This window comes from Mytilus californianus, unplaced genomic scaffold (assembly GCF_021869535.1).
Source record: "Mytilus californianus isolate M0D057914Y unplaced genomic scaffold, xbMytCali1.0.p SCAF_2, whole genome shotgun sequence".
In the NCBI taxonomy this organism is placed as follows: Eukaryota; Metazoa; Mollusca; class Bivalvia; order Mytilida; family Mytilidae; genus Mytilus; species Mytilus californianus.
The window spans coordinates 70,735,567-70,762,503 of record NW_026262668.1 but is presented as its reverse complement, the minus strand read 5'-3'; the positions used below and the strand labels follow the sequence as shown (position 1 = coordinate 70,762,503).

Genomic DNA, 26,937 nt, shown 5'->3' with positions numbered 1-26,937 from the left:
GATATGAAAGTTTAAACCATCAATAAACCCATGTGCCTGTCAACAGTGTAATACCCCTTTATTAGTTGTTTATAGTCAGACCTTAGATGAAAGACTCTTTGGAAATTTGATGTTACAATGTTAAAATCAGATCAGCTGTTTTGTCTTTATATCTAAAAACCCAGTGGAAGTTGAAGTTTTCTAAGCACCAGCAAGCATTTTACCAATAATATATAAAAGTCGTTTATGATACAGTTCAAGTTAAATCAATGTATTCGAGTGTAATGCTCCTTGGTGTTTGAATTTGATCCGAGATGACAGGGTAATTAAATACTAACAAAAGTACTTTAAACATGCTTTTTAGAATGTCCTTGTAATAAATGGATTTTCGTGTTAGCCTAGAACTTTGTATTGATGATGAACTTTATGTTGTCTATATAGATTGATTTATAACTTGCCTAACCTTAGTTATTGAGGTTGATCCATTATTAAAGCCTGATTGGTTCCCTTAAGATTCTTCTTTATTTTATTTTTAGTTGCTGTTAAATTTGCGTTTGATTGAATTAAATATCATACTTTTTTAGAAAGACTTTGAAATGAGACACTGATTCCAATCAATTTTTTTAAAAGCATTTTGTTTGTAAAATTGATGTCATTGTTTTTTTTAATGCTAGTATAATCAATATCAATTATTTCTAAACTGAAGTAGGGTCAAATTTTCAATTCCAAATAATAGCAAAATGTTTAGTGATAGTATATGTAAACATTGCCACACTATGCATTGATTAAATGGTTTAATCACTTAAGGAAGCGTAACGTGGTTGTTAAATAACTTAATGTGGTAGAAAAAAGATAATGGATCACTTTGCAATACACTGTTTATATTTCATCTTGCAATAATCATGTTAAATTTTCAAATCGCCTTTTTTAGTCCGCATTTAGGACGCAAGGTGAAATAATTGAGACTTTTAATCTGCGCAGCAACTGACCCTTTCGAAAAATAAGACACACTCATTACTGCTGGACTTTTAGTTTTCAAAGTGATTTGTTGTTAATGCCTTTTGTCTTCGTTTTACCTATTTTCTCCTGGTCATTTAATGTCTTCCAAATTTACGGATACTGTTGTACCATTAGTATGTGACTGTGTGCTCCTAATTTGTATCATCTTTCACAGCTTTTCTTGTAAAATGTTTGTATAAATGCAATTATATTATTCGTTATACTAGAAACCTAAAGGTGGCTAGGGTATATTTATATTTTAGATATGCTTATTGTTTTTGTTAAACTTTGACTAAAGGAGCATTGAATGATTGCCATAGTGTAATAAAATCTGGTAAATGACAACTGTATGTGTAAAAAGGCATAATTTAGTTGTTCGATTGATAATTCAGATTTGTTATTTATTTAATTATATTTACATGAATAATCCACTGTGACATATCATTTCCACAATAAAAATCAGGGGTTCAGAAAAGACTTTATGTAATATAAACTGATAAATATTAAAGAAGATGTCAATAACTTAATATAAAACACATATGGAAAGAACGACGAAAAAAGGCATTACAATGCCACTGTCCTTCTTAAAGATTTTTCATTTGGCTAAATTAGCTATATAGAATTTGAACAATTTCTTAAAATAGCCTCAAGTCCTATAAATCACAAATTCAGGATGAGTTTCCTACATGTTGTTTTTTTAGACCAGGACGTTGCCGAAACCTAAAGCTTTAATGGCAAATATGACTTCATTATTTCAGGTATTTAAATGGTAAAGGATTGGTGGATGCTATGTAAGAGATATCATGCAAAAGACTTTCGTAATTTCCAACAACATTACAGTAAAATTCATTAGGAGAACTTATGAAATAGGATGAAAAAAGTGTAAGCCAAATGGATGTTAAATAACTTAAATTCATAACTTAGTAGAAAGCATAAGGAATAATGCACTTTTAAGCTGTACAACTCACCACCGATACCAGGCTTGTAGTGTGATACAACCAGGTTTGACGACACACATTTGTTAACTTTTCATACTTCTGTATCTAATCGAACTTTTCATTAAAATTTTAAGAAAGCACTAGTTACAGTGAAAGCCTAGTTCGCTTTTACTAATATTAGGTTCAAATAAGAGGCAAACAGTTGATCAAAACTCGGAAATGTATGTTTGATATACATGTATATATGTACAAATGAACATAAAAAGAATAGCCAAATTCAACTCGTAAGATTAACATAGACCGAGGAAGTCGGAACGTTAGTTTCTTAATAATTTTTAAATTCATCAACGGAAAATCCTAGAAAGGTATGGTATGAATCATGATAGTTAGCTGGAATTGTCTTTGAACGTAATCTTTGTATCACTGGTAAATTATGAAGTTGGTGATTTCATTACCACAAATTATTTAAAAGCTTTAATAAATTCTTTCAAAAATGCAAATATTTGGTTTGAAAACATGTACCTATAGAAAACGGGTTATCACATCTTCATTTTGACGGTAATGTTATTCATAGAGGCTACAATATTGCTAGATCCATGTAAACCTGTCCATCCTCTGACTAATTATCAAAGGTTATCAACTTAACGCTGTAATACGATCTGATTTTATAGTTTTGTCGGTACTAATATTGATTTTGTTATTACTCAATCGAAGCATAACTAAATATGTATTGCGATACAATTATGAACATTTACGGTCCAATATCCTGTCGATACCAATATTTTGGCATTAGATAATGTCATGTTTTTCTCAGACTGTTTATGAAGACTTTATATTGAATTCATTGGATATGTACTGATTGAGATTTGTAGTCTGGTTAGCATGATTTATTCATTAACTATAATTAGCTTGAAGTAGCTTGAAGTAGCTTGAAGTAGCTTGGAGTACTCTTAGATTGGTACCTTCTGTTTTAAGTGTTTGTTAGTTTTTTTTTCGTGCTTTGTGTCGATTTGACGAGTCCAACCTTTATCGACTGATTTTTACATTGTGTTCTCCTGGTTAAGGGGAAGACGGTGCACTCGCAAACATACATAACACGATCACATTCTGTATATACCTACCCCAAGTGAGATACCTGTATTTCGATGGTTGTTGTTGGTTGCTGTTTGTCATATTTCTTTTTTTTATTGTTTTCTACATATATCATTGTATATCAGGTCTTTTTGTTTTATATTCTTTAATGTCGTTGACTTTTATAGCTTTCAATATGGGTTTTGCTCATTGATGAAGGCCGTACGTGACCTCACATAGTCTCTGGTGAATAGTTGTCTATGTGGATGATTCGCATAATTACTGGGAAGATAACATAACATGATATCAAATATGGAATATAGCAAGTGTGAAATACAAATGACTAATACATATTATCATACTATATATTTGGACAAAAGATGAATAAAAATATAGTTGTTTTTAACCAGAAAGATAGAATTTCACAGAAATACATTTGATTAAAAGGTCAATTGATCGTTTGAGAGGTCTACCCTTTTCATAATGTAAAATATATGTTTAAATAGACGTAGAATGCATTGCAAAGCTTTAAAACACATATAAAATAATAATTTAGGGGTTAAAACACATAATTCGCTATTTGGGACATGATCTTGACCTTTGACCTTATGAGTTTTGTCAAGGTCATTGGTCCTTGATGTCAATGCAAAAGACCCAGCTGTACAGGACCTTTGGTTTAAGAATTTTTCCTTTTTTACTTTTCAGAACCCATCTACGGGGGTTATGCCCCTTACGGACAGGTAAAATCTATTCGATCAAAATGTTGCACCTTAATGACCCAAACATTTTCCACTATTCAAGACTTCTATAATTATAATGGTTTAATTCTGAAATATCCCATAACAAGGTGTAAGGTCAAAGGTCAAGGTCAACAAAAAAGCTTTGAAACAAATATAATACCCTTCAAATAGGGTCAACAACACACAATTCCCTATCCCGGACATGACCATTGACCTGATGGCCTTTGTCAAGGCCATTGGTCCCCGATGTCATTGCAAAGACTCGATGGGTCTAGGACCTTTGGGTTAAGAGTCAAAACTAATTTGGACTACACACACAACGTTAACGGCGGTTATGCCCCATACGGAAAAATCAAATATCTTCGGTCATAATGTAACAATGTTGCGTCTTAATGACTTAAACATTTTCCACTATTCAAGACTTCTGTAATTATAAAGTTACTGATATTATCCAATAACATTGTCAAAGGTCAAGGTCAACGTACATATTTGACCTAAAGGCATTTTCAAGGTCATATGAATTGATAATCATTGGTGAAGATTCTTAGCCATTTGACATCGATTAATTTCCAAAGGGTCATAACCCTACCAATGAGTCTTTCGATCTTTTCGATCCCAATGTAATAAAGAACCAGGGTATGGTCCTGAACAAATTCACCCTTCGATTTTTTTCTACCTATTACTGTTACGGTGTTCATCCCATATATGTAACAAGATTTTAATTTTGGGGCAGATAACTCCGGACCGACAAAGTTTTACGACTCACAGGGTGAGTTCCGGATAGGTATATGTGATACCGATCAAAAGTGTGAACACGACATGTCCTACCGTTACGGAGTGAAATTTTGTCAAAGTTTGGTGGAACAAAAAGTATAATAATCAGAAGAAATACAGTAAGGTCTTTCAATTTTGGAAAAGGAAAGACCATAATAAACCTACACAGAAACACAATTTCGTATTGAAAATGCTTGTTTGAATTTAATTACATTTACATTATTATTTCAATATTGTTGTAAGTATTTGTTTTTTTTTCATCTTTGAAAAAATCACATGACATAATAATTTTTTTTATAATGGTGTTCGTCACCGATATCAGCTGAATCGCAAAGGTGATATACTTTATCAGATCTTGGTATGTTGTGCCACCTTCCCGTCTCAATAGACAAACGGTTATTTCCATATATAAATATATTTTATTTCGTTTGAAATTGGGGTTTTTCCCGTTTGCTATTTGTAGTACTTATATATAGATGGGAACTAGTATAACTAGTTCTGATACTAGCTCTGAAAATGTACTTACTATTTATAAAGTTTGATGTTATGTGCATAAGGCACGAGAAAAGTTTTGGCGGTTTGAAAATAAAATATTGTATCGCAAAAGAAAATAATATGTTACTGCGAGTAACTAATACTATTTCTGCGTTTGTCTTGTTTATAGCCAATTGAATTTAGAGTAGAAATACTTTAAATTCGGGCGAGGGAGAATTTAAATTTACATAAGGTGATAAATGAATAAAGTGGTAACACTGATGATTAGCGTTCAAATTAAAAACATATATTTTATATAATCAATATTTCAGCCTCTTTGGTGAGTTGTTCATTTCTGTTGACCATTCTTGAGTCTCTAAGTTCTTGCTGAACACTTAATACAACCCAATGTTTTTGAAATAAATTTTGACTTTTCCATATATTTGACATTCCAATGTCATCAAACATTTTCTTTATATAAAACTTTATAGAAATTGACTTCCGCAAGCCCGAATTTGATTTTGAAATTACAATTGAATACGATTTATTTCCCTTGTTGAGAAGAATAATGGTATCAATACTGGTTCGCTGCAGTTCGGAGCTATGGTGAGAAGTAAATTAGACAGCTATGTATATCTTTAAGTAACACACATTTTCAGCTTTATAATTGAGCTGATTACAAGTATGTTGGAAGATTAAAGACCATAATTGATAATCTTTATATTTGACCAAATATTATATCTTTAAATCAACAGGGATAAAAATCCGCTAATCGTTAATTCATCATTGAGCTTCATTGTCGCGAAGCAGTATTTCTTCCCGGCAAGGGAATAACTTCTTCAAACTGTAATTTTAGAGTAAAATGCATGATTCCTGAAATAAATTTCTGGAAAGATGTATAGGATTACCATTTACTATCATAACCATATGTATTGAGATTTACATATAGCAGCGTATAATAAACCTGATATTTTGCTCTTTTTTCCTTCTGGTAAGCGATGCTAGACATTAATCAAACGTGACGGTATTTGAAATAGGGTATTTTCCCAATTCCTTATAAATCATAAAATTCCTGGTTGAAGTTTTAAAAAGTTATATATTAAATCATAAATTCCGGGTTGATTTTTTCAAGTTAAACGTGATTGATATGTATGCTTTCAAAAACGCAAATGAACTCTCTTAAGACCATCTGAATTCTCGAATCCCCATATTTCATACCCATATGTCAGTATAGAAACACTAGCCTTATCAAATTAGTGAAGATCCAAAAATATCCAAATCCATCTAAATTTATCCAAACTTATACACTAGTTGTTAATGAAAGACTAGAATGTTTTCTTTGTTAATAAAGCAATTAATATACTAGATCATTGATTTCATTAAGTACCCTCATGATCCTTTTGAAATTTAACAATGTTATCTATTATTTAAATACATATTACATCAAATCTATTAAAATTGAAAAAGGTTCAATTGACTGGTTAACGTTTGTGGTATTCGGTCCTTTCGACGGTTAGTGGATGAACATGTTAACCGTTTATAATACTAATTTTAACCGAAGTCGAATGAATCTTTTCATCTGAAAACTAGGAATATTACTATGATGTTCATTTTCTTAATCGATTAATTTCTAATAACAAATTGAAATTGACTTTTGTTCATTTTAGACTTTTTGAATCCCCAATGTCGCTAAAATACGGAAATTTCTCTGTAAACCCATAAGGTCACATTCACCAAACACTACATAGAAACCAAAGACGGAGCAACACCAATCCCATAAAAAATAAGGGGTGATTTTGAAGGATAAGCATATCCTGCACCACATGTGGCACCGTCGTGATACAAATTCCGTGATAAGTCTAATTCAGTGATGTCATATTCGAGGCGAAAAGGACGGGATTGGGGTTATGCCAATTTGAAAATGTCCGCCGTCATCTGTGAAACAGACATCCATAACGTCAACAAACTTGATAGAGTCCGTAAAGTTATCGCAGGGATGACTTCAATTTAACAGCACAATTTGAGTACTTTGTAAAACGGCTTTCTTGTTAGCAGCAAACTTTATGAAAGACATCATGATAGGAAATGCAAGCTCTGGGATATCGTATCAACAGAGGCTTTGTTCTTAGGTTTAAATGTATATTGAATTTTGATTAGAATAATATATCAAAATATATTTTTTGTATAAGATAATCATTATAAAACAGACGATGAAAGTACTTGGATGTCAATGTCTTTTAGAGATGTTCAATTGTAAAAAAAAAAGACATAGAATTGAACATTTTTTTCATATCAGTCCTTCTCCCATTTTTGGAGATTATATTGAATTCAAATTATATAACAAATGATACTATTAATCCAAACCCGGTAATCCCACGGTCACATCTATGATATACAAAGCATTGACAATACAAATTACCACAGTAATAAATATACCACATACAATGTCAATCTCCTTTCCGACATCGGTCCATTTAATATCATCTTCATTATATTTTTCTTGTTTTCCCCTACAACAGCACACCTTACAGCGTAGTAATCTTGAAACATTTACAAATCCCCGCATAAACGTAGACACCGGATAATTATCCTCTCGATGATAATATCGTAAGCTTAAAATGACCATCAATACGATGACAGCACTAATGCAAACATCGGCAAATAGAAGAAGAGATATGGAAGATATTCGTGGACTTGAAGTTGCTGGCAGATTATCAGATGAAATAGTCAAGAAGACTGCGATTGCCAGGAGAACAGTTACAGCATATCCAACTCTTTCTCCGCTTTCTGGTGGAAGTAGAAACACAAAAATGTTTAAAATAATCATCACACAAATGGGGAGAATAAGATTAAGAACGAAAAACATGGGATTGCGTTTTAGTTTCATTGAAAATTCTAGGAGTTGAAGGTCTTCATTTTTTGCAACACTTGATCCAATAAATTCCCATGTTTTTTGTGGATTGAACAACAATTGCACAACATAATCGTAAATCGGTACAACAAGAATTTCCTCACTGGTATATCCCCATGGTAATATCTGAAGTTTGCAGATCTGCGTATCAAATGGATACCTCGAAACGTCTGCATTACAGACTACGTCATAGTTATCTCCAGGGGTCCACGTAACAACCCCATTACTATGTACTCTCATCACCGTATCGTCTTTATGAACAAATTTTACACCGTCATATGAATTTCCAATAATAAAAGCTGGTTTCCAAATTATATGTTCTTCGAGAGTAACTTCTTCGATTTCGTTTTCTGTGCTATTCCAAGATATAGTCTGATCAACCCAGTTTATACTAAAGTATCCAGTTAAACTTAGTTTTCCTTCAACTTCATTAAATTCCTGGATATATATTAAATGAAAATACATATATATGTTCACTTTCGATTTATGGTCAAGGACTGGCCGCAAATTTATGTTTTTACCACCGGTAATGTTTTTGAAGAACGCGTCAAAATTCGTATATGATACCGAGTAACTTTCTCTGAAAAAAGATACCAGCAGTATCACTATTACTACATATCCACTATTTTTCATTTTCATTTTTCAAACTTCGGCTTGGAGTTAATCTGTCAAAAGAACATTTAGTTTTGATTAATTACTCAGTTTAATGTACATATTGTATTTGTTTTTGTTGCAACAAGCACAGCACAACAAAATTTGCATCCTATTCATGTTTTGTTGTAGTATATGATAATACAGCAGCTACGTGTACATCTACAAAAATCAATGAGTGAAAGGCTCGTGTCTTCATTAAAGATAATTTTGTCGATTTGAACTATTTGTTTTATATCTTTGGATTGTTTAATGTATATGTTATTCATGAAAGCTTAAGTTTTGATTTTATAACGTGATCTGCAATTTTTAATGAACAATAAATGTTTTTATCAACAATTGGATTCCAGTTGACGAAAAACAGCTCTAATCTGTTATATTTTGTAAAGGTACACGGTGCATATAAAAAATTGTTATCAGTAAATTCATCGTGGATTTTAAACTCTGTAATATATATATGTTCAAATCATATTGTCAGTTTACCAACAAGTGAATAAAGCTACCCTTTTTCATACTAAAAAAAACCTTGATCTATTAAATCATGGGCAAGATTTTTCGCGAATACTATTGGAAACAATGACGGTGACTAAAATATGAGATTTAAATTGAAATTTTCTATGGTGTCTTACATAAAAAAAATCATAATTGTGGCAGAATTTCATTTTTTCAATGTAACTTGATACCGAATGAGTTTTATTTCTCAAAAAGAACTTAAATTATGATGTTTTGTCATTCTTAGCAAACAAAAATTCACGTGAGCGACCTCCTTGCAGTGAACATTTGAAGAAAAATCCATATCCAGGATGTAGTCGTGACTGCTCCATTGGCTTACATGTAAAACAGATGATCTTTCGCGAGAACAACCTGCAGTATCTGAACTATATCTCTTTCAGTTTGAACTACGCATTTTAGTTTGTAATAGATTCTAGTTTAAAGTAATCCATCTGTGTTAATTTTGTGGAAAAGATCAATTTAAGAAGCAAACCTTCTTCTTCGTTAGTATTCGTAATCTCATGTTCATGAGATGTAAGCACTCATTGAAATGTGAGTTATTAAGGGACAGAACATCATCATCAATATATCTGAAAGTGAAATTAAAGAACTTAATAACATGCATTCTCTTTTTGTCTTTGAGAAGGTTCCGTATGAATTCTGCTTCATATGAGTTCCAACATACAAGTCGGCCATTCGAGTCGCACAATTAGTACCTATTGGAATACCTAATGAAATATCAATCGACCAAACTCATGAAATAAGTTGTCGATTGAAAAGTCCAGCATTTTTGTGACATCATCTTCTGTGTATCTTTTTTTTTATATAATCAGTATGATTCTTCACAAAGTAAGAATGTTCATGACATATAACAGGAACTTGTATCCGTTTCCCATTTTTTAAGAAAACAATCTTTTGAATATAAAAAAAAACAATATAAGAGAGAGATTTTATCCTTGCTTTAATCCTATATCACAAGTAAAAAGACTTTTGATTCTTATGTACTATGCGAGACTTTGTATCCTAATACATATATTTTCAACCATAAAAGAAGATCCCAGGGTGACTGGGGTATAGAATGATGGTCATCATAGGTCTTCTTCCGACCGGCAATAAAACCCTTGCCAAAGTGGGCGTCCGTTTGGTTGTGCAAGTGAATAAATTCACAGTCACTTCCAGTCATAATAAGGGCGTTAAATCTAATGCCTCGTGTAGTGGGAGTGCTATATATATATATGCTCACTGCACGCTAAGAACCCTTGCAACAACTCTTAAAGGGGGTTTGTAGATTACCTGTTGCAAGGCTAAATTTCTATCCCTATCCAATGTACCCTCATTTTCTAGTGGCATTCCACATTTTCCTCTTATCAACTTGGTCAATTCACACCGCTGGACCTATCTATTGTATTTATTATTAATTTGTTTTTGTCCTGGACATGCATAAAATATTTACCACTTAACGTAAAGAGTTTATATGTAAAAAGACAAAGGTATTTTTCAAAATCTACAAACGCACAGTAAATTTCAATAATGATTGAAACAATACATGCAGAGAAAATGTGGTCGTTGCTCGAGTATCCGAATTTAAATCCAACTAGGTTCTCCTGTACGATTTTTAAAAAAAAGTCGAAAAATGTACTTAAGCAATTTCCAAATTCTAATTTTAAGAGTAAGCAAGTGTTACTATAGTGTAACTATTTAAATCTGTTATGCTGAATGGGGAGATGTTTTTCAGCTTTCTAAAATAGAAAGAAGTTCTTTTTGAAATAAGTCTTTATTTCTGTAACTCCAAAGATCGAATGACCACATACATACAATTTATAAAACAATAATCAACCATAATAATATTTACAATTATATAATATTGCAGTCTCACACAAATTAGACATTTGAGTAAAATAAAAAAAACTATTCATGGGGCCTACTCTATATTTCTAATAACCTATTTAAATAAGGGGGATCTAGCTCAAGGGCTTTCTTTGCTTATAAATATACTAACTTCATGATCATTTAGATAAAATTCCGGCAATAAAGGTATATAAGTGCTATTTAAATAAAATCTTAAAGCCTAGAACAAATTAATCACTTTCAAACATTATATTCATTAAATGAAAGTCTAGCTTATCTTTACTTGAATTGTTTAACTTCAAATTAATTCTTCTAAAACAACGATTAAAAATACATTGTGTGTGAGACCTGCTAAAATGAAATACATACATATTCATCAGTACAAAATACATTTCTTGTTAAAAATCATTTTTACGATTAATATTCTACTTAAAAAAGATACAAACAAAATACCTCTTTCCATAGTTTCCATATCTCTGTTGTCACTGTTAATAAAACTTGTACAACAATAAATAGTTATGCCTAAAAACTTTGTTTCCAAATAATGAAGACGGCATGGTCTAAAATTTAGTAAATATGAGTTATCTCCCTTGAGTGAGATAATTTTAAATATAACCTATAACCTAAGTAACGTTCCGGAATCTATAAATTCCCTTAATTAGTATATTAATTCTTCAACTTTTACTTTTAAATCAGACGTACAAGCTACTTCAATTTTTAGATACTTTTAAATAAGCTAACAATATAAAATGAATTAGATTTTCTTCACAAAACAATTTTGCATCATATATACTTTTAGATCTTAAACATTTAATTTGTTTTTACTTATTTTGTAATTTAATTCAAATAAATATTTCTTCCTTGCTTTAAGTAAAATATTACTAATAACTAAAATTTAAAACCTATATTAACGCATCTAAAATAGACAGAAGTTCTTTTAAAATAAGTCTTTATTTCTGTAACCGTTGCCGGTCCAAAGATCGAATAACGCTAAACCTTTAATTTGGTTATTTCAAATTTTTATCACATGATCTTTGGAATTACGAACTTCTGCTTTTTTCTGAATTGAAATTTAGTGACCTTCCTTATTAAATTTTGTTGGTCAATAACTGGACACTGACCCGATTTCTATTTGTCTTTTATTTCTCAATAATCTGTAAACAGATTATCTCGCTTATTACTTGAAGACAAAGAATGAGAACAGTTTCTTTGTTTGCTAGGATTAACATACCTACACAAGATTTATTTTTTTTGATCTTATTCAAAGGTTTAATTTCCTAAGTGTCTAGCAAGCTATTCTTGTGCCATTTTCCAGTTAAAAACTATAGATAGATAGATATTTTTATTTTAAAGTACAACTTGGTACATGTACAAGAAATACAATATATTAAAATTTTAAACATATGCAGTCAATAAACATGTATATTATACCAACCAGCCTTTAGAGGCTTATGATGCATTGTCATTTATGTACGAAATATTATATGAATAAATTTCAAAATCATATTAATCCGTATTATATCTGAGGCTTAAATCTTTTTAGATTGTTCAATCTTTTTAGATAGTTTCAATATATTAGTTGTGTTTGATAATGTGAAAATAAAGATGAAAGTATCTAATTAATTATTGGTTTGATAATGTAAGGGTTGTACATGGAAAAGTAGGAGGATAAGAGTTGCCTCTCTTTGTTTGTATCTACATTTTATCATGTGTAAAATAGAATTTGTAATAAAGATAAATAAAAGATTTTATCACCTAGATTTGACTAAATTGTGACAGTTGTATAGTTCATCTATATAAAAATCATTTATCACATTTACTGAGCTAGCAAAATAGTATGTAAACACCATAGTTAATTTTTTGAAAAAGTATAATTGAAAATGTTCATACATGTAAAAATCTGATACTATTTATCACAATTAGTACAACACAATCATATGTAACAATGAACATCCAGCAATGAACAGACCCTGCTTTGTACAATGTAGCTATTATAATATATAAATAAATGATTAGAGGTTTGTATAAATGTGTTGTTTGCCTTTTTAGTTTGGTGTTTATCTGGATTGTCTCCCTTTGTCACAATTGAAATTCCAGCATCTGCATCCTATTTAGATTTATTATGTATGCATTTTTTTATATAGGTAGCTGTGCAAACAGATTTATGTGGTACTATTGTGTTAAAGAGATGTTGTATTATTGTGTATATCATCGTCTCGTGTGTGCCTATTCCACTCAGCATACATGTATATTCCTCAAAGTTTTTTGTCTTGATTTAGTTTGATACATTGTAAATATTGAAGCTTGTATCTGGTAAAATGATTCGCATTACACATATCTTATACAAAATGTATGCACCGTAAATGCTGATATGTAACCGCTCATACTTTAACATTTATATTAAAATCTACATTGCATTCATATTGGCACATAAAAATAAAGCGTTCATTTACATTTTATTTATTTAGCACTATAATTTGTGCTAAAAGTTTTTGTAATACTATTTACATTTTGCATTGTCTATTATCTAAAGAACTCAAACTTATTTACATGTCTTCTTTTTTTTTTTATCTAACAACTAGCTTTTTATGAAATAATATTTACACGTTCTTTTCTTCTCTTAGATTCGAACTTATTTTCGACCCTTAACATATTTTCTTATTGTATTTATTTAAGTATCCGATGTAATTGTTTCATTCTATAATATTTCTATAGTTATAACTAAAATGCATAAACCTATACTATTACAAATCTTTTATATTAAAACATATTTACTGTGTTTTTAATGTCACAATAGAAACCCTGTAACTGGACCTGGCAATGACGACTGTGTTGAAAAAAAGTAGTTCAAATAATAGAAAAAAAAGACTGTAAGCAATGTAACCCAGCTATTTGAAGATTCTATCTATTTACAATGAAACCAAATGTTACCTTAGTGTAACCATTATAACCATGCAACTGTATTGGTGAATGAAGCCTATTTTGGAGAGAGAAAAAACAACTTGTCATAAATATTAAAAGAAAAATGTAACCTATGTTACCAATGTAACCAATCAATTTGCAGCTTCTATTTATTTAAAGCGAAACCATGAAAAAATTAATTGTAAAACAATTCAAAAGAGAAGGTAACAAAACTCTGTACTTTGAGGCAGGAATGCCAAAAAATTGTCACATGCATATAGCAGGGTAACCATTGTCATGTAGTGGTTACAAATTTTGATATACCGATTTTTAGACACATTTCTGAGCAAAAATGGTATTGAATATGCATCAACTATTTGCCACTAGACGTTAGGCAAACAAAAACCAATTAATAAATCTTCAAAACCTTACATGTAACGCAGGGTTCATATTCAATACGTAAATATATAACAGCGACGAGTACTGGCCTCGGTACCTTAAACATCTATACATTATTTACTCATTATTAAATGTGTCTGCAGATAGCATAGCTTGACCTTAATGCTGAAATGGCCGTGTTTACACCACAAAAGTTAATTCTGAGCGCAGACGAAACACTGTATCTGGACATTATTAAAGGCACGGCATGACGTATATATATAAAATTCAAATGCATTTTATGCTCCACAAAATTTTAAACTTAACTGGATTTTGCAGTGCACTTTCTTTCGCTCCTGAATAAGATGATAAAATAGATAAACTTTTGAGTTCCAGATTCCAGATGCAGATGTTGGTCTGCACTCATAGTAAATTTAGTGGTGTAAACGCGACCATTTTATCCTGGAGGTCCCGATAAACCTTAAGGGTATATGCATGTTCAATGTACTACACCACTTAACACAACAATATCATTTATATGTTCTTACTATCAAGAATGATTAGACTTACCTTTAATGTGTTACTGCTAATTTAAAAATGTAAACGTTAAGTTGAAAGTTCTAAGTAAACGTTATTGCTCATACGCTTTTAAATATTTACATAAAATGCTATAGTATTTCAACAATTATATGTCCATCAAATTAAATGCCCATCTGATTTGTAAACAAGTCTTAAATGGAAGTATTGAAAACAAATAAAGCGTTAACATTATTCCTACTAAGGTATTATACACTAAATATTTTGACAAGCGTCTCACAAATGAGTGTATGGTTATTTAAAAAGTAAACAAACGAATTGTGACATAAGAGATCATAGCCAAAGCCTCGACCTCGTCTCAATGTAAACAATCGGGATACGTTGAAAATTCAGATTTCTAGGTTAGCAATGGAGAAAAACTTTTACAATATCAATGCAATCTACATCATGATCTTTAAAGTTCGTATCAACCCGTTGACTAAAATGACTTTGTTAACACCTCAAAATTTAGTTTGAGCCCAGATCCATCTTCCTCTGTCGCTGAGAAGTCCTATCAGCGGAGCTTAGAACTAACAAACTTTGCTCAAATTAGCCCTCAGTGTAAATAAAGTTCGAATCCAGATATTTCTTTTTAACTCTCATATGCGAGTATCACGATAGTATAATGAAGGACGATGGGAAAAACTGTGTTTGTTTACGTTTTGAAAAAAGTAATTGATTTGAATGTCCTGTTTAACACAATTTCATTAGAATATGACTTTGCAATGTACAGTCATATGTTTAAAGTCCAAAACATATATTATTAAAACAACAGAATCTAGAATAAATCTATTGAAAGCGATTTATTTTGACCTTAATCATTGATGATTAACAATTAAAAAATCCAAATTTATCGTAAATGCTTAATAAGGCCATTAGTTTTCTTGTTTGAATTATCTTACATTTGTCTTTTCGGGCCTTTTATAGCTGACCATGAGGTATGCTTTTTACTTATTGTTGAAGGCCGTATGGTGACCTATATGTGTTAATTTCTGTGTCATTATGTCTCTTGTGCAGAGTTGTCTCATTGACAATTATACCACATTGTATTTTTATATCAATCACCGTACAGTTGATTGCGGACGTTGTGCGTTTTTAAGCGATACAGAACAAGCTGAGAGAAGCCGATATATGATATAAAAAATATTCAGTTATGTACACAATTTTTTTTCAAAATTATATCATACACATTGCATGCATGTAAAATCATCAATATTAATTAAATAATTCGAATTTTAACTCGCACTGTACTTACTGAATGATAAAAGTGCGTAAGTTTACAAACATCGTTCACAAAAACTCGCTAAAAAAGCTTCAAAAATGCAAACATTAGATAACCTTAGATAACAGCTGATATATATGCAGGTTAGTGAGCATATTTTCCTCCAGAATATACACATCATACCTAGTTCATTGTAATTATTATGATTTTTTAAAAAAGTCATCAGTTTATGAAATTGTTTATACGTTACCGTTCGTTGCTCGTTTTTGTAACAGTACTGTACCCTTCGTTGCTAAAACATATCGAGAAGAACATATGTTGTCTTCTTTGAAATACCGATCTATATTTTGTGTAACGACTTAACTATTTGACATTTCTAACATTTCATATTGAAAATTAAAGCACCTATAGTAAATTTTGTGTATGTTTAATGTGGGACCAAGTGGTGTCCACTCATCCGGAGCACCTGATTTGCAACCCAGTTTCTTAGAGATTTCGCAAAAATAACTCTAAAATGCTAGTATTTTGATCTCGAAATAAAGGTCACACAACGGTTATCATTATATACGACACATCGTCCTGAGTTTGCTATTAGTGTGTCAGGGATTCGAAAATATTCAGGTGTAGAAGATCTATGAGTGCAACGTATTTTTACGGCGATTTTCTTAAAAATTTGTAGTACTTGATTATACAAAAAGTAAAATACACATTTCTTTTCCATATTTATCGGTTTTGATTTGTCAAAAACAGCACAAGGATTTGCAGTGAACGGTACTAAACAAAACACTAGAAATTTTAAGACAAAGAAACATGACGAAATAAGGAGATTGGTCTTTAAACATGAATAAATGTAATATAACGTTTCTTATAAGTTGTGACTATTTTAAATAGACTTGTGTATAAATTACTTGCGAAACAAAACTTCTGTGTAACACAAATATAAAATAACTATAAATAAAAGCATGGCATGTTGACTCGAAAACTAAATGTGACCGTATGTTTAATGATTTTTGTTGTTGTTTAAATTAATAATGGGTGTTGCTGTTTTATAGAAAATAAACAATGCTGTCAGGAAGCAGTAATATTTGTTTAATACTTTCACACCTTGAAAGCTGTATGTGCGATATAAACCCGTCTGCATCTCTTGCCTATATGACAAGCAATCCATTTGATAAATTATCTATCATTTTATTCCAAAATCATAAATTCTGCGTCTGTTTATTTATCATTCTACATTAGAAATGTATAACATATACAGTGGAAATGGTATTTCAGATAAAATTGAGAATGCAAATGGGAATGTGTCAAATGACAAGCCGACCAAAGAGCAGAAAACAGCCCAAGTCACCAACGGGTCTTCAACATAGCGAGAAAATCACGCACCCGGAGGCGGGGTTCAGCTGGCCCCTAAACAAAAATGTGTACTAGTTCAGTGAAAATAAACGTCACACTAAACTCCGAAACATATAAAATGAACTAAAATTAAAAAAAAACATACAAGACTAACAAATATTTCAAAATCCGCACTTTATATACACTGGCCCTAATTCCATTATGTAAAGGGTGGAGTCGGATGATACAATTAAGATGAAAACCAGAAACTGACTGTTATGCTCAAAAATGTTTTCATTGAAAACTTCTCATTCCTTCAAACAAAGAAGTTAAAACATGTTTATGGTAGATAGGGTGTCTTCCTCCATCTTGCATTTTCAAATTCCAGAAAACAATCGGTCTAGATCTTTAATAAAATGTGCAAATTTTGAGAGTAGTCGGTAATTCATGTGTGAGGATTTTCATTTCAAGATAGAAAATGACATGTTTTATCATATTTATGGTTGTATTTTACAAAAAAAACAGAACACTTTTGTTTGATTCATTTTTTTCCAACTTTGTTTAACATAAGGGGAGGCAACTCAAAACTAAGGGCAGATAATTCAGATAAAGTTACTTTTACAATAGAATGTGTTAGGAATTTACCTATTTTATTATGTAGCAAGAAAACGGGTCCCGTGACCCCATTTTTTCTTTTTCTTAAAACATAATATAAGAGCTATCTTCTCATATTTTATCTCAAAATTCTATGGTGTAGTTTTCCTTTTATGGCAGAAAATTGGATTTTGCATGCATAATCTATACAAAAATCTGTCAATTTTGCACAACCTGTAGCGTGAAAATAAGCCCCGTGACCCATTCTTTTTTTTATTTTCTTTTAAAAAGCATGAAATAAACTACATTTTGGCAAATTATTAAAAAAAATTATGGATTATAATTTAGACTCCCAATCTACCTTAAGAATGATTCTGGAACAAACCTGAGTGTTAAAAATAAGCCAATTAATGCAAGAAAAACAACTACAAAAGTTACAGGTTTGTCACTAACTGGAAATTGAAAAGTATTCGTAAAGTGCAAACATATTTCGGTGTCATTGTGTGGACACCATATATTTAATACATTGTATATTACAAATGAATATAACTTTGAAAGTAACCTATTGTCAAATGTATTCAACAATTAAATATTTGAGGGACAAATAAAACATTGTCACTCAGTCTAAAACATACAATGCGAACGAACAATAATTTTCATATATTAGTGTTTTTTTCCTTAAACAAAAGCATATGCAGTATAAAATTGAGAATGGAAATGGGGAATGTGTCAAAGAGACAACAAACCGACCAAACAGCCGAAGGCCGCCAATGGTCTACAACACAGCGAAAAAATCCCGCACCCAGAGGCGGGCTTCAGCTGGTCACTAAACAAAAATGTGTACTAATTCAATGAACATGCACATTAAACTCCAAACATATAAATGAACTAAAATTAAAAAAAACCATACAAGACTAACAAAGGCCAGAGGCTCCTGACTTGGAACAAGCGCAAACATGCGGCGAGATTAAACATGTTTGTGAGATTTCAACCCTCTCGCTATACCTCTAGCCAATAAAGAATAAACAAACACACAGCAATGCGCACAGTTAACTCAGTTTAAAGAAGTTCGAGTCTGATGTCAGAATAGGTAACAAAAGAAACTAAGCAAAATGACAATGATACATAGATTAACAAAGGACTAGTAGCAGTTACTGACATGCAGAAGTATTTTTACTTATTTAAGTAAAGGTCCTAACCATTAAAGTGCGTAAGTTCACATGGTAAAGGGACTAATAATAATCAGATTGATCGATCACCTTTATTAAAATCAGATCTTTTAAGTCTCAGGTAAGAACAACTGACCGTTGCGTAGCAGTGTCATTTTAAGGATTAGAATAAAGGATTAAACACTTTTTATAAATTCAAAGGCTGCCCCTCTATTGCATATTATTTCTAACTTAATTAATTTTGCTCTTATGCAATGTCATACCAGTGACTGATAACATATATTTACCATCACCTGATCACATAGACCAGTTTAAGCTGGCGTGGATCTGGGGAACAAAACGGAACCCGAAGCCATTCAAAGACCAGGTCATCTATATGATGCGTAATTTGATATCTTCCATAAGAGCCCAGTCAGATTGGCATGTATACCTTACAATCATTCCATACACCAAATGTAGCAAGTTACATTTGCTTATAGTATCTGAGAAGCAGACACAACCAAAAAATCTAATCTTTGGCCAATGAACAATGAAAGTGAGATCAAGGGTAGATGAACCCTGGCAGACAGACATATGCACCCTGCAATCATTTATTTTTATACATCATAAATATTAAGTCTATTGATTATGGTATCTGAGAAACAACAGATTTAATCATAAAAAATATAACGCCTGACGTTTGGACCATGAAAATAATGTCAAGGTCAGGCGAACCTGCATGACAGACATGAACATATTTTATTATTTAATATACAAAACATAGTTGACCTTATTGAGTCTGAGAAACAGACCGTATCATGAAAACTTAACATTGCCCAATGAACCATGAACATGAGGTCAATGTCAGATGAACCTTGTAATACAGACTTGTACACCTAACAATCATTCCATACACACATGTAGTTAAAATTTTGCTTATAGTATCTGAGAAAGTGACTTAAACATAAAAAAAACTTGACATTAATCAATGAAGCATGAACAGGATGTCAATGTCCGATGAAACCTGCCAGACAGCCATGTACACCATTACACGCTCCAAAAAAATAGTTGACCTACTGCCAATAGTATTTGTGATACCGCCTTGACCAGGAATGCTTAACCTTGATTTAAGATCTATGCAATGAGGCCGAGGTGAGGTTATCCCTGTCTGGCGGACATGCAGAACTAACAAAGATTCCATATACCAAATATAGTTATCATATTACTCATATATATAATAAGTAAGAAATTCACATGAAAAAAAAATAATTATACAGTATTTTTAAGAAGACGGTGATTCATGAAAATGAGGTTAAGAACAATGAACATGACAGACAGAAGCTTCGTAATATAACGCATTTGTAGGTCCGATTGGTCCAATTTTTCAACGACCTTCACATCGATTTCGCCATTCAAGATTGAAATCTCTAGATTATTTTCATTTATTCATTTGAAGAGCCTGTAGACTTTTTTAATGGGAATACTTAATCAAATGGAAAAAGTTTGAAAAAGGAAATACGTAAAGTAGGCTTATTTTATGTTATTTACATGTTAAAGCAGACAGTGATGTCAAATTCGGTATTGGGATGCCCGACAAACTTCCAGATTAATGAAGCGGCTGTTTCCAAACAATTTTCAGACTTCGACCATTTAAGATATTTTTCAAAACTCGCAAACAAGAACTTTTTTTATTTGTTGACCTAAAATATTCATGTATGGCTTATAAAATAATAGACATTTCGAACAGTGTAAAGTACAAAAAGGTTCAACCAACCATTTATGAGAATTATTACTCGGAACTATCACAGGTAATGTTCTGAGGGATCAAGTTGTGGCTTTAAAGTCACATCTATTAAACCAAAATCTGTTTTGACAGGTAATCCTCATTGTGCCCACTGTATTAACCCATTTCTCTGACGTCAGTCTATTATTCTAACTGTAGATTATGTATATGTAAGAGAATGATAATCCTTTTCTTCATGATTAAGTACGTGCGGTAGGGAGTACTTATCATGACGAAAGGGATTATCATTCTCTTACAAACTTAGAATATTGTAGAGTGCTCAAGGTTCAAATGATCTCTTGATTGGTTTTATTCAAGAATTTTTTTCATTGTCAATGCAATGTTTATAATTAATGGATGACTTCCCTTTTATGCATTTCATTTATGTATTGGTCTTAGTGGTGTAAGGACTTACTTTTGATTTGGGAAATTTTGATAAATTGTGTTTTTAGACATTAGATGACACAACGTTACAATGAAATTGTAGAAATTGTATAAGTTTCCTACTTGTGAGTATGAGTGTAAATTATGTAATATTTTAGTGAGAAGTTATCTTTTTGTTTATTTACAGTTCACTTTGATTTATTCAAAATCATATTCAAGCTCTTTACATTGATTACTACTTAATTAACTAAAATTTAAATGTTAAATGAAATTGCTTTTTATGGGAAATTCAAAATTCTTACTAACTGCAAATACCGTAATCTGAGTTTTGATTAGCGTAATACATGAAGCTAAAGATTTAGGTTATATTCAATTTGAATTTTTAAGTTTTTGTTATTGTTTTTGTTTCTCTTCTCGATATTATTTATATTTTTTTCTTGTAATTTGAAATTATAAATATTCACATAATAACACAAACGGTATCAATTGTACTACACAAGTAAACTTCAAACTTATTTTGATCATTTTTGTTTGTTTCAAAATTCAACTTTCAATCAATAATCCTTATATTGTGCTTCAGGCAGTTGTAACTCATTTTATAAAAATTCTTTGTTTTGAACTGTAAATAGGCCTAAACAAAAGGATAATCCCTTACTAAGAACATGATTTACATTCATTCCTCACAATTAAGAAACACCAAATTCTACACTTTCATTGGTCGAGAGCACTTTGCTATATTCTAATTTTTAAGAATCCACTGACCACTGTGTGAACTTAAGATGACTTATATTATAACTTTTAACTTTGAACTTAAGCTCTTTTATCCTCTCAAAAACGAGTTTCATACTAAGGGTTCGAACTCGCGCATATTTCATTGTTAATCATGACAGTCTTCAGTCTATGCTTGATACCACTGTACCACGAGTGCTGACATAAATCGATATTTAAATTATACGATTAAAGCGATTGATTGTCATTCATGTCAATAAACTGAATTTATGTCTCATTGATAATTAGCTTCTGTAATCTATAAAATATATATTATGAATTGGTTTGTGCATGTTGTTTTCAAATTGTTTTGATTTGTTTTATGTTGGGTGTTATTTTTTAAAGAAAGATTATGAAAGACATTTGAACGTTCTTCAATATGATTATATAGCAATATCAAAATATAGAATGACACCGATACAAAAGAAAAAATAAATAAAACATTTCCTTTAAAATCACAAAAAAAACATTGAACGGACTTTAATTTGAATGAGGTGTGATATAAAAGTCACGACCGTAAACTACTTCTTTGACAGTAAAAAGACACACAAAAAAAAATCATCGCCATATCATGAAACCGAAATATAAAACACCTCTAAGATTAAACCAATATTTTGGTCGAGAAAAATTTACGATAAAAAAAATCATTCTGGGTACAAGGTTTGAACTCGTACTGTTAATATCACCATTACGACTTTTGGTACCAACGACTAAACAATTACGGCTATGAACAGCTTGAGCGAAAATATATATACAGTTGAATGCAGACCAAGCATTACATGTAGACGGGCGGAAAAACTGTGCGTTAACTCAGAATTTCAGTAGACATAAAAAGTAAACGGGCGTTTACTTTCGCGTTTACCTCCGCGTTAACGCAAAATCGGCGCGTCTTCTAATTTTGTAAAGAGTAAACGGGCGTTTACTTTCGAGTTTACTTCCGCATTAACAACACCTTATCAATATCCCTATATACATACTGTACAATTTCCGATTGCACATTTGGCAAAACATAATCTTAAATCATGTAAATCCAAGGCAAACAAGGTAAATTACGATTAAAAATCCATGTATGAAATTCATAGAGTTTTATATTTAGGAAGAGACTGTTAAAAATGGGGAATGAAGCAACGTAAACCATGATGTTTATATCCCATTATATAAAAATATTTTCCCGATGTGTTGGATAACCTATGTATCCTCCTCGATATTTGTACATGTAACTTTTTAAAAAGGAAAAATAGCAAATCTGCTACTCAGTAAAGTTATTGGCCAAACTGATTTTTTTGTAATTAATAAAAGTTTATATTTCGAATTAAAAGTGTTTTTTGAATTGTTCTGGTTTGAAACACATATACGTAAAATATTAAGATAAGAGTCGTTCTAATAAAACCAATGTACAAATGAATACGAAGTTTATTTCTTAATTTACACAATCAGTTAACGCGAAAAGTAAACGCGCGTTTACTTTCAAGTGCACGTAATAATACAGTTGTGAAATCTGTAGTAAACGCCCGTTTACTTTTAAGTGCAAGTAAAATAAACTTGTGAAATCTGAAGTAAACGCCCGTTTACTACTGACTAAACGGATACAGAGTAAACGCGCGTTTACTCGGGTAGACATTTAAAATTGCCATTTTGACCACGTTAACGTAATTATAGTAAACGCGCGTTTATTAGTGAACGAGCGTTTACTAGTAATCGCGAAAATTGAAGTTAACTAACGAAATATGTGCACGCGGCGTTAACGTGCGTTTACTTTATGTAATGCTTAGTCTGCACCCAACTGTAATCAACATAATTATACATCTGTAGCAGAAGCAATTCTGCTGTGGATTCGGGAATGCGTACCATAGGTAATACTAGCTTATTGACTAATTGACAATGGATGACAAATGTAATAACGCTAAAATAGTCTAAACGGAAACAGAAACAGTTTAAACAAATTTATATTTAATTGTTCAAATAAAACATTTTTCGCACACACTTTTCATTTATTTTGGAAAGCAATATGAAATGAAACAAAATGGAATGGTAGGTTTGTGGCAGTTGCGCTAGTTACGTAGAATATAGATTCGGATTAGCCAGCCCTGGTAAAATTTATTGAGTTTTATTCAATTCTATAGATATGAATTTTAAATGATTTAAATTTGGTTAAATACAATTTAATTATATAAATTTCAAAGGTTCTAAATTTTGGTAATTAAAATTTTTAAACTTTTCAAAACAGGATAAATAAATTCTTTATATCAATATATGGTTGTTTTTTTTTGTACAATCTATTCAATTTAAATAATTTGTAATGATTGAACATTAAATGAAATATTTATCAACCAATATGAAATTTGGAGTTAAAAAGGGGAGCTAACACCCCATTTAAGTTATATATAATTTATGTTAAAATGTCGAATGTCTAAATATAGATGTGCACCGTGTTGATATAATCATTTTCAACTACTATAGAAAAAAAACAGACAAAATAAGAAATTATCTTTATGAAATTCCATTGATTGTTGTCAAAACGTAAAACAGACAGTCGTTTTACTAGAAATGGGTAAAGCTAGAGAATTTATAAGAAGTAGTGGATTCGGAAACGATAATCAACTTGCGACTTACGTCGCTCGTAACAGACGACTGAACTATTTGAATATCACTGTCCTTTAAAGATGTTCATTTGTGTTTAAAACATGTTACATAAATTAAACATTGTTGTATATATAATTCAGTCCATCGGGAATAGATCACGTCTTTTTGGAGGAAAAGATTGAATTCAAATTATATGACAAACGACATTTCATTAATCCAATCCAGGTAATCCTACGGTGACGTCTATGATATACAAAGCATTGACAATACAAATTACCACAATAGTACTAGTAAATATACAACATACAATGTCAATCTCCTTTCCTACATCAGTCCATTTAATTTCCTCCTCGTTTTCCTTTTAATTATACTTTTTTTCTCCTACAACTACACACTTGACCTCGTAGTATTCGTGAAATATTTACAAATCCTCGCATAAATGAAGACACTGGATATTTATCCTCTCGATGATAATATCGTGAGCTTAAAATCACCATCAATACAACAACAGTACTAATGACAACATCGGTAAATAGAAGAAGAGATATGGAAGATATTCGTGGACCATGTGGACTTGATGTTGCGGGTAGATTATCTGATGAAATAGTCAAGAAGGCTGCGATTGCCAAGAGAACAGATACAGCATATCCAACTTTTTCTCCGCTTTCTGGTGGAATTAAAAACACAAAAATGTTAAAAATAATAATCACACAAATGGGGAGAATAAGATTAAGAACGAAAAACATGGGATTGCGTTTTAGTTTCTTTGAAAATTCCAGGAGTTTAATGTCTTCATTTTTGCAACATTTGATTCAATAAATTCTCATGTTTTTTGTGGATTGAACCACAACTGCACAACATAATCGTAAATCGGTAAAACAAAGATTTCCTCAATGGTATATCCCTATGGTAATATCTGAAGTTTGCAGATCTGCGTATCGAATGAATACCTCGAAACGTCTGCATTACAGACTATTTCATAGTTATCTCCAGGGGTTCACGTAACAACACCATTACTCTGTACTCTCATCACAGTATCGTCTTTATGAATAAAGTTTACACCGTCATATGAATTTCCAATAATAAAAGCTGGTTTCCAAATTATATGTTCATCGAGAGTAACTACTTCGATTATGTTTCTGTGCTATTCCAAGATATAGTCTGATCAACCCAGCTTATACTAAAGTATCCAGTTAAACTTAGTTTTCCTTCAACTTCATTAAATTCCTGGATATATATTAAATGAAAAAAAACATATATATATATTCACTTTCGATTTATGGTCAAGGACTGGCCGCAAATTTATGTATTTACCACTGGTAATATTTTTGAAGAACTCATCAAAATTCGTATATGATACCGAATAACTTTCTCTGAAAAACGATACCAGCAGTATCATAATTACTACATATCCACTATTTTTCATCTTCAATTTTCAAACTTTGGCTTGGAGTTAATTTGTCAATAAAACAACATATGTGTTATTCATGAAAACTTAAGTTTTGATTTTATAACGTGATCTGCAATTTTTAATGGACAATAAATGTTTTCATCAACAATTGGATTCCATTTGATGAAAAACAGTTCTAATCTGTTATATTTTGAACAGGAACACGGTGCATATAAAAATTTATTTTCGTAAATTCATCGTGGATTTTAAATCTGCATGATTGAACATTGACTCTGTAATATATATGTCCAAATCATATAGTCAATTTACCAACAAGTGAATAAAATTACCCTTTTTCGTACTCCAAAAAAACCTTGATCTATTAAATCAAGGGCATGATTTTTCACGATACTATTAGAAACCATGTAGGTAACTAAAATATGAGATGAAAATTGAAATTTAGCAGTCTATATTTGAATAAAACAAACATACACTAATACTGCATTTCGATAATTAATTTTTTTTAAGGGTAAAAAGGCATCGGAACTAAGCAATAATACGATCAAATAGATATGAAAATTAGCAAGTTAAATCAATTAAAAAAAGATATCAAGAGATTTCTAAATGTGACTATTTTAAAGTAGAATTTTCCTTAGGACATTTCATGAGAAAACTGCCTTGAAATAGGCTGTACCACGAATATGAATAGACAGAACAAGCCACACTCGGTGTTTTGAGGAGCTTCGTCGGACTTTTGAAATTATTTTTTAAAGCATTTACAACAAATTATTCACTAAAAGGGAATTTTTTTATGTTCCTCTCTGGAACGCGGCGTAAATTAAGGTTTTACTTAAAGACTTATGTAAACATCCATGGAGTAAGTAAACTTCTATATGGATGGTCCATTCAGCTTGAATACTTATATTACTCATTTATTATCACATTTCTTTCATTAATGAGTGCAAGTTACCCTAAAGTTTTTATTTATTGGCCTAAAAAGG

General features: G+C 31.1%; 1 protein-coding gene and 1 long non-coding RNA gene across 4 annotated transcripts in view; one reads left to right on the top strand and one right to left on the bottom strand.

Moving 5' to 3' along the window:
- LOC127728195 (uncharacterized) overlaps window positions 1-26,937 on the top strand; it is a 415,364-nt gene that overhangs the window by 348,165 nt on the left and 40,262 nt on the right. For all 3 annotated transcript variants that reach the window (XR_007994036.1, XR_007994035.1, XR_007994034.1), the window contains exon 2: window positions 17,299-17,308. This is a non-coding gene — a long non-coding RNA (uncharacterized LOC127728195). The remainder of the gene's footprint in view (window positions 1-17,298; window positions 17,309-26,937) is intronic.
- On the bottom strand, window positions 3,339-14,911 carry LOC127728103 (acetylcholine receptor subunit beta-like). The gene is made up of 2 exons (XM_052235331.1): window positions 14,727-14,911; window positions 3,339-8,551 (listed from the first exon to the last, which is right to left on the bottom strand). The coding sequence occupies exon 2, from the start codon at window positions 8,523-8,525 to the stop codon at window positions 7,329-7,331; it is 1,197 nt and encodes a 398-aa protein (XP_052091291.1). The 5' UTR covers window positions 8,526-8,551; window positions 14,727-14,911; the 3' UTR covers window positions 3,339-7,328.

Bases quoted from the DNA above. Each gene is read 5' to 3' on its own strand.
- LOC127728103 (XM_052235331.1), bottom strand. From the start codon at position 8,525: ATGAAAATGAAAAATAGTGGATATGTAGTAATAGTGATACTGCTGGTA.